We start from the raw sequence: 12,151 nt of genomic DNA, 5'->3' as shown, positions 1-12,151 counted from the left end.
GTGAACATAAGCTGAATGTTATGCAAACATGCTGGTTAGTAAATATACAGCGTGTCATTTAGTGTAAAGCACTGCAGGTGTTAAAGGAATGATTCCACAAATATGCTTATCTGCTTTTTTTTGCCGGGAGTTAGATGAGAAGATCGATACCACTCTGTTAAATATAGAGCTACAGCCAGCAGCTTAGCTTAGCTTATCATGAAGACTGGAAACAGCCGGCTCTGTTCAAAGGTAACAGAATCCATCACTAATTAACACGTTATATCTCTTCTGTTTAATCTGTTTTTTGTGTGCTTTTGCTCACAGTTATGAGTTGGTGTATTTCTTGGCCATGTGAAACTACCAATTGTTGTTTCTTTAGCGAGCTTTAGAGGTGCTGGTAGGAGGATTTTGTTGCTTTGGACAAAGCCATGCAACCTGTTTTCAGTCTTTATGCTAGGCTAAGATAACCATCGTCTAGCTTACTGTAGACTTACAGCATATGTAATATAACAGACAGATGGGAGAGTGCTATCAGTTGTTTCATCTAAAGGCCCTGACACACCAAGCTGAAGGTCGGCCATCGGCCAGTTTGGTGCCGTCAGTGAGCGTCTGTCGACCTAGTTTGTGGTGTGTCGCACACCATCGGCTCTGGTCTGCCCGTGTTGGGAGTTTTTTTTAGCCGATTCAGCATGTTGAATCGGCGGAGGAGCCAGTCGGTGATAGATATCCCTCTGATTGGCTGTTCAGCTTAAACGAATCAGTGCACAAGAAGAGAAACAGACGTGAGGAAAGCAAGCCAACGAGTAAAGTCAAGAAGGCAAACACAGAAGGCTCTTCTCATTTTTCATCTTCATCTCACCTGATCATTCCAACACACGGATATTTTCACAACAACATGGCCATCTGGAATGAAGCTAAGTGGTGAGTGAGAGTGGTGTGAAAATGGTCGGCAAAACGCCGCTTCGTTTCATGTCCGTATCATAACAACGGCTCGTATATCCGTAGTCCTCCGTCTCCCTTTTTGAATGACGAATACAGACTACCGCTACCTGCTGGTATGGAGAGTTATTTCCTCTCACACAGGCGCAGAATGTACGTGCTAACTGGCCGTCGGCTGTAGTCTTTGCAGTGTGTTCGAGTGCAACTTGTCGGCCAAGACAAAGGCGACGTGAGGCAACGCAACAGTCGGCCTTCATCCCCGCTAGTTCTTTGATGTCGGATTGGTGTGTCTGGGCCTTAACTCTCGGCAAATTACCATATTTTCCAAAATGTATAACTGTTCCTTTAAAAACAGCTTGATTACACGGAGTGCAGGAACTGATCTTACCCTGAATTGCTGGAATGCTTTGTGCTTTTTTTTGAGAAATAGTGGTCGGACCTGGAGGGCGGCGATGCCCTTCTGTGTTTGACAGTGCCGAGAGGAGCTCTGCTCCCGCTGCCCTACAGCCATCACTCACTCACAGGAGATTATTTCAAATAATGTGCCGAGGAATTTTTTACTCCCTCAATCAATTCTCCCATTTCAGCCCGCTACTGGGCCGAGAGGAGGGGCCAGGCAGGGTATTTTTGATCTCCCTCGACTGGCTGCCAAATGGAACAATTGGTTACGATCCATCACCACCGGTTGCCAGAGACGAAATAAAGACATTCCTCCCATCATCCCTCATCCCTCGCTGTCACCGATGGGTTAGCGGGAATAACTAGAAGCTTTTTTTTTTCCCACCCCTCTCATGTTCAGCAGGAAAAATGGTTTCTCCGCTGATGTGTGTACGCTTGCAGGTTTCTCTGTATGACACAAAGAGGCACTCAGGTTATGAAATTTTAATGACCTGATTGTAACAAACACTGGAGATGTCATTGACTGAAGAAGGCATTGTCCTGTCCGCTGGCCGGCCGCCAGACATTTCACCTCCATTTATCCGAGCTGATATAAATATAGAAGAGCTGAAAAAAGAAAAAAATGCCTCTCCCACTCTTTCCAGAGAGCAAAGAGAACAAGCCGTTATTGTTCACAGCCTGATATGGTTCCCTAATAAGCAGCAGACATGGGTGCAGATTCTCCCTCCCTAAAACCACATAACTGCACAGAGAAACAGCCTCCTGCGGGCCTGGAGCCTGTGGAGCGAGCTGGAGCAGCTCCTCCCATCGCTGTAATTACTGCTTCACTGTATTGTTTGCACTCTTCCTGCGGTCTGATATTGCTCAAATTGAGCTACCCTATCAGACTCTGGAGAGCACTTGACTTTGAAGACTCTAGTTTATGCATGAAGGTAAAACAGATTATAAAAAATGTATCGCGGTGTACTCACAGTCACACTCGTTGCTCGTTTTCCTGAAATAAGAGTCGAGCAGCAGCAGTTGGGCGCGCCATATAATAACAAGCCATAAGTCATCTTTTACCTCAGGGCATGCCTTTGATCACCACCTCCAACTCTGGCAGTACTGATGTATGTATATACTTTAGTATCTCCACCAGGTTGTTAGTCTTAATGTGTTAGTCTTTATGCATTGAGATCAATCTGGTTTTATTTGTCCAGGTTTAGAGATATCTGGCTTCTGTCTTTTGAAATTTCTGCCTCCACTACAAAACAATGGAGGTGAATGGATGTTTTATGGATTTTAGCAACATCTATTTTCAATAACAATGTCTTTACTCTGGATAATACACGGAGTGAATATTTCCGTGATAAACTGTCCACAGTGAGGCGATCCGTCCAGAGTCACCTGGACGTTGTTTCTGGAAAGATACAACACTGATGATTTTTTTTAAATGTATCTATTGGCAGAAATGGAATATAATATTAATAAGTATGTTTTCTTTAGTGTATAATCACCTGAAAATAAGAATCGTGTTTTCATTACCTTAGAATGAGCTGTTTATATCTACATAAGGAGCGGGTCCTCTTCACGGAGCCGGCCGCCATGTTTCTTCAGTAGCCCAGAACGAACAAACCACTGTGTTAACTTTTCCTGCTTGAGCCGTTGTCGATAACGTTACTCGCTCCAGAGTTAACCCTCGCTGTCACTCCACTCAGCCGTCGGGAAACAAGAAACTAGTTGGTCTTGAGGAGCTGCAGCATTAATTTCTGCACAAACTGCAACTTCCACTGAACATTCATTTGATATTCTCAGAGCTAAACTAACTCCCTTACTTATTCGCTCACACACATTCGACGGCGCTCACTCTCTCTTGCTTCACCACTCACTTCCCACGTACACACACTCACGTCGGCCACCGTAGTTCTTCTACACACATGGTACACAGGAGAGGTTACAATCTGCAGCCTCACCGCTAGATGCCCCAGATGTTACACATTGGACTTTTAACTGTTGGTTACTGTTAGTATCAATTTTCACCAATGAAAAAAATTCAGAGGTGGAGTAGGTGCGCGGAAGTTTGCAAAAATACAGGCAGGGCGAGCAGCAAGTGACACGCCGCTTAGCCTGTTCGGTGATGCACAGAGTAGGTTAGGACATCTTCATTGGGAAAAACTGAAACAATCTGATATTCGCATTGAGTCCATTTAGAAAGAGGTGTAAGGTGCATACTATGTAGTAATGTCCCCACCGGTTCAATTCTGGCTGGCAACCATGCTCTCTCCACATCTTTCATCTCTGTCTCTAATGTCAAAACTATCAGATGAAAGCAAGATGCTAAGAAAAATGCTTTTCTCAATGCTTCAAGCACCACAAATTAAATTTAATTGACCTCCACTGTGTTACTGAGGCTCCACATTACAGCAATATTTACTGGACAAAAATAGTTTATAAGTAGGCTCCATTAGGAGTATAAAGGAAGAAAGCGGCTGTGTTTTTTCATTGACTCATTGCTTTTATTTCCCATTGAATCCGTGTAGATTGATGCATTTGATCAAATGGAAGTGTATCTGCTCTGTGAAACCTACCTAGGAAAATATATAATGGAAACCATTTTCAGTGACCTCCTGGTAAAAAACATTTTCACTATATATTTTCCAACCAGACAGCGTCCTTTGTTTTTAATCTGCTGCCTGTGATGAAATCTTTTCACTGGGATCATTTCAGAGATCAGTTCATAACCTTGAACGCACCTCTCCCGTAAAGCTCCTGAGCAGCCGGGATGTATTTACTTTCTGCCTCAGCATAAAACTGTTCACACAGCATCTGCAACGAGAAAGAAAAATGAGGCTCCGAGAGTGACACTGCTGTCCTCGCTTTTCTGTTTGGCCAAGCTCAGTCATAACATATTGATGTATTTGTTTTGCTGTGTTGTTTTATCCTACTTACTTATATCCATGACTGGCCTGTTTATCTAGGCTGGCTGTTTTCTCTCCACGGATTTGAATCTAAAAATGAAAATAAATGCTGACTCTTTGTGCTAAAACTGTCTGTTCCCTTTCCTCGTCTTCCTCAGTGCCGGTGGCGTTGACCCTCGACCCTATCACGGCCCACCAAAGACTGATCCTCTCGGACGACTGCACCATAGTGGCCTACGGGAATCTCCATCCGCAGCCCCTGCAGGACTCCCCGCGCCGCTTTGACGTGGAGGTGTCTGTCCTGGGTGCAGAGGGCTTTGTGTCGGGTGTCCATTACTGGGAGGTGATGGTGTCGGAGAAGACCCAGTGGATGATCGGCGTGGCCCATGAGACAGTCAGCCGCAAAGGCAGCATCCAAATCCAGCCCAGCCGCGGCTTCTACTGCATCGTAATGCACGACGGCAACCAGTACAGCGCCTGCACCGAGCCGTGGACCCGCCTCAACGTAAAGAGCAAGCTGGAGAAGGTGGGTGTGTACCTGGACTACCACAAAGGCCTGCTCATCTTCTACAATGCGGACGACATGTCCTGGCTCTACACCTACCGGGAGAAATTCCCCGCCAAGGTCTTCCCCTACTTCAGCCCGGGCCAGAGCCACGCCAACGGCAAGAATGTGCAGCCGCTGCGAATCAACACTGTACGCCTTTAAGAGCTGCACGCATCTGTGGTCCCCGATTTGTCCTGACAGATAGTTCACAGGACTTGTGTAGGTTTCGAAAAGATGTTCAAGAAATCCGTTTAAAAAAATGTTTAATAGGGTGTTTTTATTTCTTTCAGTTCAGTTCAGAATTGTGCTTGATGTTGCTCTTAAAACTGGCGCTGTTATTTTATGTGTGACTTGAAACGACCATGCGATAATGGCCTGCACTTTGAGCCTCATTCCGCATCTTTAATTGAAAAGATGACACTAAATGGAGGCAGAGGGACCGCTAGGCTCCTCTGGGGTCTGTGGCAGTGATGTAAAAAAATAAATAAATAAATAAAGTGATTCCCCCTCTTAAAGTCCCTGACCCACCTTGCACACTCCCAGGGGGCTCCCCTCTCCTTATCAAGCTCAAGGCTTGTCAGACTTGACGTCCCCTCTCCGTCCAGGCAAGAGGACACTGAAGACTGGTCACTTGTCTTCTCTGTGCTGTACAGTTGGCTTAGCTTTGTGTGTGGAATGTGATTGACGGCACTCGGCTCCTTTTTTTGGCTTTTGTTTGGCCAGCGATCCACCCTGATCTCGTCAGGTCTGTCAGTACTTTTTACTCCTGTGTGAGACCAGGATCTTCGTTCCTCCTGCAGGTCACGTCCACATGTGTCTGTTCATTCTTAATCATGGCAAGGGAAGCTCCACGTCACCTAGAACAAACTAAATGAGTCAAAAAGTAGTTCACAGGCTGCCCGTCCTATCCGCTGTTTGGAGGTGCAGGTTGTCCAGTATTATGCTGCTACTGATGGAGTAAGGACGTGCATGTTTGTATATAGAGTATCAAGGGTTAAGAGAAATAAGTCTCTCTTCATGCTGGCTCATGTTTAAGTTTCCGCTCCAAAACCTCAAGTATGCTAACCACGAGCATACCTGTGGGGTATTTCTGTCCACTTCAGCGTTGAATTCAAGTACATTTCTGCTTTCAGTCATGATGTTTGTTCTATTTGTCTTAAAATGAAAAGAATATTATATTATGCCCTCTGAGTAGATAGCCTCAAGAGGCGGAGACCTATAGTTGTAAAAGCATAACTTCTCAGAGGTGAAAATCTGAAAGGTTAAAGGATAACTTTGGTATTTTTCAACCTGTACCCTTTTTCCCATGTTTTTGTGTCTAAGTGACTAATAAGGACAACACTTTTGAAATTGGTCCAGTATTGAGGGTGAGCGCTGCAGCCGCCGACCGCTAAACGAACTGTAATGTAATCATTTGGGGCAACCTGGCACCGTCTGTTTAGTCGACTAAAAGTGCTTGTTTTGGACACTGACAGGCTCTGATTGTTATTATAAATGTCTGACAACGTTATGGAAAGGACCCTGCAGAGAAATTAAACATTTTTCTTACCTTTTCCTCATGGTGAAAATCAGCTAAATATTCGGCCATGACATTGAAAGATAACACTATGCTACGCTTTCTGTAATCCAACACAACAAACTCTGACAACACTGGTGTTCCAGCGGCACTCCAACTCTCACTCATGTTTCCATCATTACCTCTTCCGGCAACAAGTCACATGACACGATGACAAACAGAAAGGTAAGAAAAACGTTTAATTTCTCTGTAGGATCCTTTCCATAATGTTGTCAGACACTTATGATAACAATCTGAGCCTGTCCGTGGCAAAAACAAGCACTTTTAGTGTACGTAAACTGACGGTGCCAGGTTGCCCTAAATTATTATATTACAGCTTGTTTAGCGGCTGGCGGCTGCAGCGTTCTCCCTCAATACTGGACCAATTTCAAAAAGCCTTGCCCCCATTAGTCACTTAGACACAAAAACATTGGAAAATAGAAAATCCAGGTTGAAAAATTCCAAAGTTACCCTTTAAAGATGAATTATTACTCGATTTGATTGACTTTGTTTCTCTTATTTTAAATCATATAATTTATGTAAATGAAGTCAAGCTGTATGTTTTGGGAAATGGCAATTATCAAGGAAAATAGTGATGGATGGATGGATTGCGCTAAATATGCTATTCCTGTGTGATTGGCATTCCCCAGGCTGCTGCTGTGTTACATAATGACATAATCACTGATAATTCCCCCGAGGCTCGCCCATGTTTATTTCTTCGCCCCACGTGCCTCAAGTGCTCTTGTTTATCATTAATTGAAACACAACTCCTGCAGAATCTGCTCTAAGAGGCTCCAGTCACTCAGCCAAGTCCAGCATACGGAGAGACATGTCTGTAGGAGGGTGGGTGGGCGGGCATGTGCACACACGGGTGTGTTTGTGTGGCCTGGTTCAGCTATAATTTTAAATCCAGCTTTGGTTGTGCTTGATAAAGCCCATCTGGCCCTCCGAGCGAACCCATGCAGTGGCCAAAAGTGATCATTACGAAATATTTTGGAATCGGGTAGAACTTTGGTAAACAGCAAAAAAAAAAAAACAACAACAAACAAAAATGAAATCACCTCACTCTTCCTTTGCCACTGTACATCTTTGCATTTGTGTGTGTGTGTTGTCTCTGTTGTCCATTTAAAAAAAAAAAAAAAAAATTGGGGCAGTGCCCTTGTTTTTGTAGGATGTGATTCCGGTATGTGCAGTATGATGCAAACTAGGGTCAAATGATGAGCATCTGCAAAGTATTCTTGGTATTTGTTTTATCTTGCACACATCTGCAGGAGCCTGCTTCAAGAAGCAGATCTACTAAGTTGAATAAAACCGTGAACATGTCTTTTTTTCTGGGATTTATACAGATGATTCTGTAAACAGGATTTATGTAATTACCAGACAATCAGTACCGTATTTAGTCTTTTTGCATCTCTCTGATTGAGACTCTTATTTATTGTCCTTGAGAAGTAAATCCCAACCAGCTGGTGCTTCAAAACAAAAAGCTTACATTTGACCCCAGTTTGCTGTGTGGCAGACTTCAGTGGAGTCTGCTTCATTTAAGACTTTCTGTTTGAATATTAAGAAGGAGATTATTGTGAGGTGGTGTCGGGTTACTGGTGGTGTTGGTGGTGGTGGTGGTGGTGGTGGTGGTGGTGACGCTAGTTGTTAAAATGATTTATGATGATAACTATGACACTTTTAATGATTATATAATGATGATTGTGTCTTTTGATGATGGCCGCTGTGCACCCATCATTGTGTGAACACACCCTAGTGTTTCACTTTAGCTGCAGCTGAGGTTTGTGGGAAATGTTTTAATGTACAATAAATTACTGCGAAAATCAGCCAGTCTCTTTATATTTGTCCTGGATTGGATTTGCATCAACACCGAGCCTGTAGAGCATCGATAAGGATTTTTTTGCCCTAAATTTAAAACCTGTTCACCCCTCTGTGTGGAACGTATGCAGGTAACATGAGCCGGAAACTTCTGTGGCACTAAAAACTTGAGTCAGCAGTAGCCATGATGAATGTAACTGATAGCGCAAACACTGAATTGTACTGCATTTAATATGGATGAGGTCATGTCATGGCCAATGCCCGAACCACTAAATAAGATCTGATCCGGCGTATCAGATCCATTTGTCCCTAGTTTCCAACCTGGGGGTTCGTAACCTCCGAGAAGTCACAAGCTAGATCCGAGGGTTCACTGGGTGATTAACAATTTAAGAGAGATGAAACAAATCATTCATCTGCTGCATGAAGTTTGTTTATTTTTTTCCAGACATCTCACATCTTTGCTATTTTCTTGTGAGATACTGGGTCATTTTACCTCTTCAGGCCTATAAAACTAATAATCTACAGCTGTGCTAGCGGCTCTGTGAGGCTGCACATAGGCACAGTGATGCTTTGAGCTATAAATGCTAACGTCTATATAGTTTCAAGTCCTCTTCAATCCAGCATGATGTTCGTTTAGTAAATTATGGTCCCATTTAGAGTCAAATAGACCATAAAGCAGGGTATGCTTTAGGGCGTGGCTACCTTGTGATTGACAGGTTGTTACCACGCAGTTGTCTGTGCTTTCATCGTAGAACTTTAACCCTTTCACAGTGTGTTTTCAGTAAACCCAAGAGGACGACGGCCAAAAGCCGAACTCGAGGCTTCAAAACGGCAGTCCACAGACCAATGGGTGACGGCAGGTATTTGTTCATAAACCAGCGTATTGGACAAATCAAAACTTTGACCTACTGGTGGGACTAGATGAAAAGTCAGGGGATCACCAAAGTAAGCACATTCATTCGTCATATAGCTTGCATACATGAAATTTGACCTTTGAATTTAACTCATCCTAAGCGTTTCGGAGCAATGGGCTGCTGTGAAGCAACTTGGGGTTCAGTGTCTTGCTCAAGGACACTTCGACATGCAGACAGTAGGAGCCGGAGATCAAATCCCCAACCTTACATTTAAAGGACGAATGACTCTACCCGCTGAGCTACACCCTCTGGGGAAATGTCTACAAACTTTCAATACAATTATCCAATTCAGGGAAAAAATCACTCTTTACTTCAAGTTCAATAAGAAATGTAGCCTTTGACAAGCGGTCATGATGCTTCATTGTAAAAGGTCACGGGCTAAAGGACATACAAGTCAATTTGCGTTAATGCTGACGCTGGTGTAATGTTGTACTCTTTAGTCAGAGAGCGAACACGATCAATCATTACTTTGAGAGCAAGAAAATCAACATAGTTGTAATTTAAACTATAAAATGAAACATATCTTGGAGGCAGACGTCTCCTCTTTGAAATGTAGGAAGGCTCTGCTTGTCAATACCTGCTCCAGTTCAGTACGAGTTTCATGCCAGACATTTTTAGTTGAGATGTGCCAAACTCTCAGCCCTTGCTAAGCCATCCAGCTGGGAGGTGGGAGGCGGTGCACTCTTTTTATTACTGCTCCCTATTTTGGCATAGGCTGAGGCCCGGGCATGTGACATGATGAATAACAAGATGTCTGCATGGGTTCAGTGTTCCCTCGCCGCGGGTGAGCCGCCGCTTTCAATAGGTCCTCTTCATTTGCCATCTGTGACGCGTTTGAATGACTGGTTGTTAAACTGGTGGGAATAAATTATCATACAGTTTGAAATCCTGATAGAAAGTTAAGATCTGAGTCATACACTGCGTCAGAAACCCAGAAAGTTTTTTTTGGGTGCAACTTTGTACCCGGCTTGCTTTATTATTTCACACTGTGAAGTTGAGCCTCGTTGCATCATGATTACAGCTGTTCCACAACAAACTGTGCGGTTTGAAGCCGAGTGCCGTTTATTCACAGCAGACCCTCGGGGACAAGAGGCTTCATATCCCCAGCTTTGATTTCCTCCTCTCACTCCTGTGATTGAGACATTTATATCCGTGCAGAAGGTGTCCATCCTGTAATAGACATTTTTACCCAAGGGGAAAGTGTCCATTAAAAAGTCACTGAGCTCTCCTTTGAGAGACCTGTATCTGATTCCAGTCTGATGTGGCCCTCCGGAGGCGCCAGTGTAAGGTTTTTAATCTTGTAAGCGATGGAAAAAGCAGAAATGAAGGCTCATTTTTGCTATCACTTACAGTTAAATAACAAGAACTGCAGCTATAACGCTGGTGGCTCAAACACCACATCAATCATCCATATTTTGTTATACATGTTTTAGGATTATGTATCAGGGTAAATATTACTTGGGATTCATGATAATACGGTATTAATAAAAACATTATTTTCTCTGTTTCTACAATTGCCTGTTATTTAAGGATGTAATGTCTGTTTAGAACCAAATAAAGTGTTGGTCATAAACAGAAAAATTAATCACCAACTGTTTTTTTAATTTAAGTAATTTTAACAAGCAAAAATACCAAACATTTCCTGGTTCCAGCTTGTCAAATATGAGGATTTTCTGCTTTTCTCTCATTTATATCATTGAAGATAAGATATATTATCAGTATTGGACGGTTGGGTGGATGGTCTGATGATATTTTGTCGTCATTCTTAATCAATCTGTTCAATCTGAACATGATCATTCAGATTGAACAGAATAAAGATATTCAGAGCCCAACACTCTCAGATGTACAATAGGCCTAATGGTGGAGTTATCAAATTGCACTTCTCTTGTTCTTTTCTTCATTTTATGTAGAATAATTACAGGAATATCTACATCTTTAAGTCACTTTGGCAGTCTATCTGCTTTTTTGTTTTGATTTGGCACTAGAGACAATCTGAAATGAATATTAGACTACCTCCAAAAATCTGTGCTGTGCAATTTAAGAGTCTCCAAAGCTACTCATCTGGCTGGGAGCAGTTAAATCACTTGTGGGTGTTCTGTTAAAGCAATAAAATTAAACACCATTAGGAAGAGAATTATCTCAACTCTTGTATCATACAGCTTCTTAATATTTCTCATGACATTCATATAATTAAAACATTAAAAAATATAAATCCTCAAAGACACAAAACCATTGTACTCATTAAGTGTCTGATTGAAGCAATACTTTTCCTTTTGATACATCTGGATCTTTAACAGCGTCTAAAATAGGAACGTGGCTCTGTCGTTTAATCTTGCCAAAGTCAGCGTGTGCTGCTGTGGTTTCAGTATTTGTCTGCACAGGTCTCTGCACTTTGAAAGAGGAGGCGTGCAGGCCGTTCACTCGAACCCCGAGGCTCCATAAAGGCAAGACAAGCTAAAAATGCCGTCTTTTGTCTCCTGAATCCCCTTCATCCCTCTCATGTTACTTCCTAAAGCTCACCTATCAAACGTTTTAGGAGCTTCAGTGTCTTGAAGGGTGTTAGTTAGTCTCTCTCTGAGTTGTTGTTGTACCGGAGTGCCCTCTGGTGTTGACATCTGTGTCCCTGCTGCTCGCCTTTAACTTCAACACTTGACAGCTCAGGCTTGATGAGTCCTACATGTGAGTAACTCACAAAGCAGCCGTGCTATGTTGAGTTTCTCCAGTTACACAATACATCACAGACTACAATACATCTCTTTGTTCCATTTACAGGAACAGAGTTAAATGAGAAGACGGCCACTCGTGTCTGTCCGTTAAACAGCCAGCAGCCGCTTCCCTTACGAAAAAGCAGTAGCCTACACTTCAAGTTTATTTTATGAAGTATACTTAAGGAAAGTTCAAGTATATATTTCCCAAGTTTATGTAGTAAGTATACTAATATCAATGTACTAGTAGTATACTTATAAGCGTACTGCTTTAATAAATCTTGGGACTAAATTGGCCCACTTTTTAGTTTCTAAAAGTATACTTTTAAGTATGCTTTTAAGCATTGTATTTTACATGGTTGGAAAGCCTGTTTATTTACCTTCACAATGATGTC

General features: G+C 42.7%; 1 protein-coding gene across 4 annotated transcripts in view; it reads left to right on the top strand.

The window, feature by feature from the left end:
* Positions 1-5,279, top strand: part of LOC119492565 (E3 ubiquitin-protein ligase TRIM62-like) — a 42,315-nt gene extending 37,036 nt beyond the window's left edge. For all 4 annotated transcript variants that reach the window (XM_037777092.1, XM_037777100.1, XM_037777118.1 and 1 more), the window contains exon 5: positions 4,376-5,279. In XM_037777092.1, the coding sequence (XP_037633020.1) occupies positions 4,376-4,926 (551 nt within the window). In that variant the 3' untranslated portion in view covers positions 4,927-5,279. The remainder of the gene's footprint in view (positions 1-4,375) is intronic.
* Positions 5,280-12,151: the final 6,872 nt, after the last annotated feature.

Source organism: Sebastes umbrosus, chromosome 1, assembly GCF_015220745.1.
Source record: "Sebastes umbrosus isolate fSebUmb1 chromosome 1, fSebUmb1.pri, whole genome shotgun sequence".
In the NCBI taxonomy this organism is placed as follows: Eukaryota; Metazoa; Chordata; class Actinopteri; order Perciformes; family Sebastidae; genus Sebastes; species Sebastes umbrosus.
The sequence above is the reverse complement of the archived record's forward strand: the minus strand, read 5'-3'. Positions and strand labels throughout refer to the sequence as shown.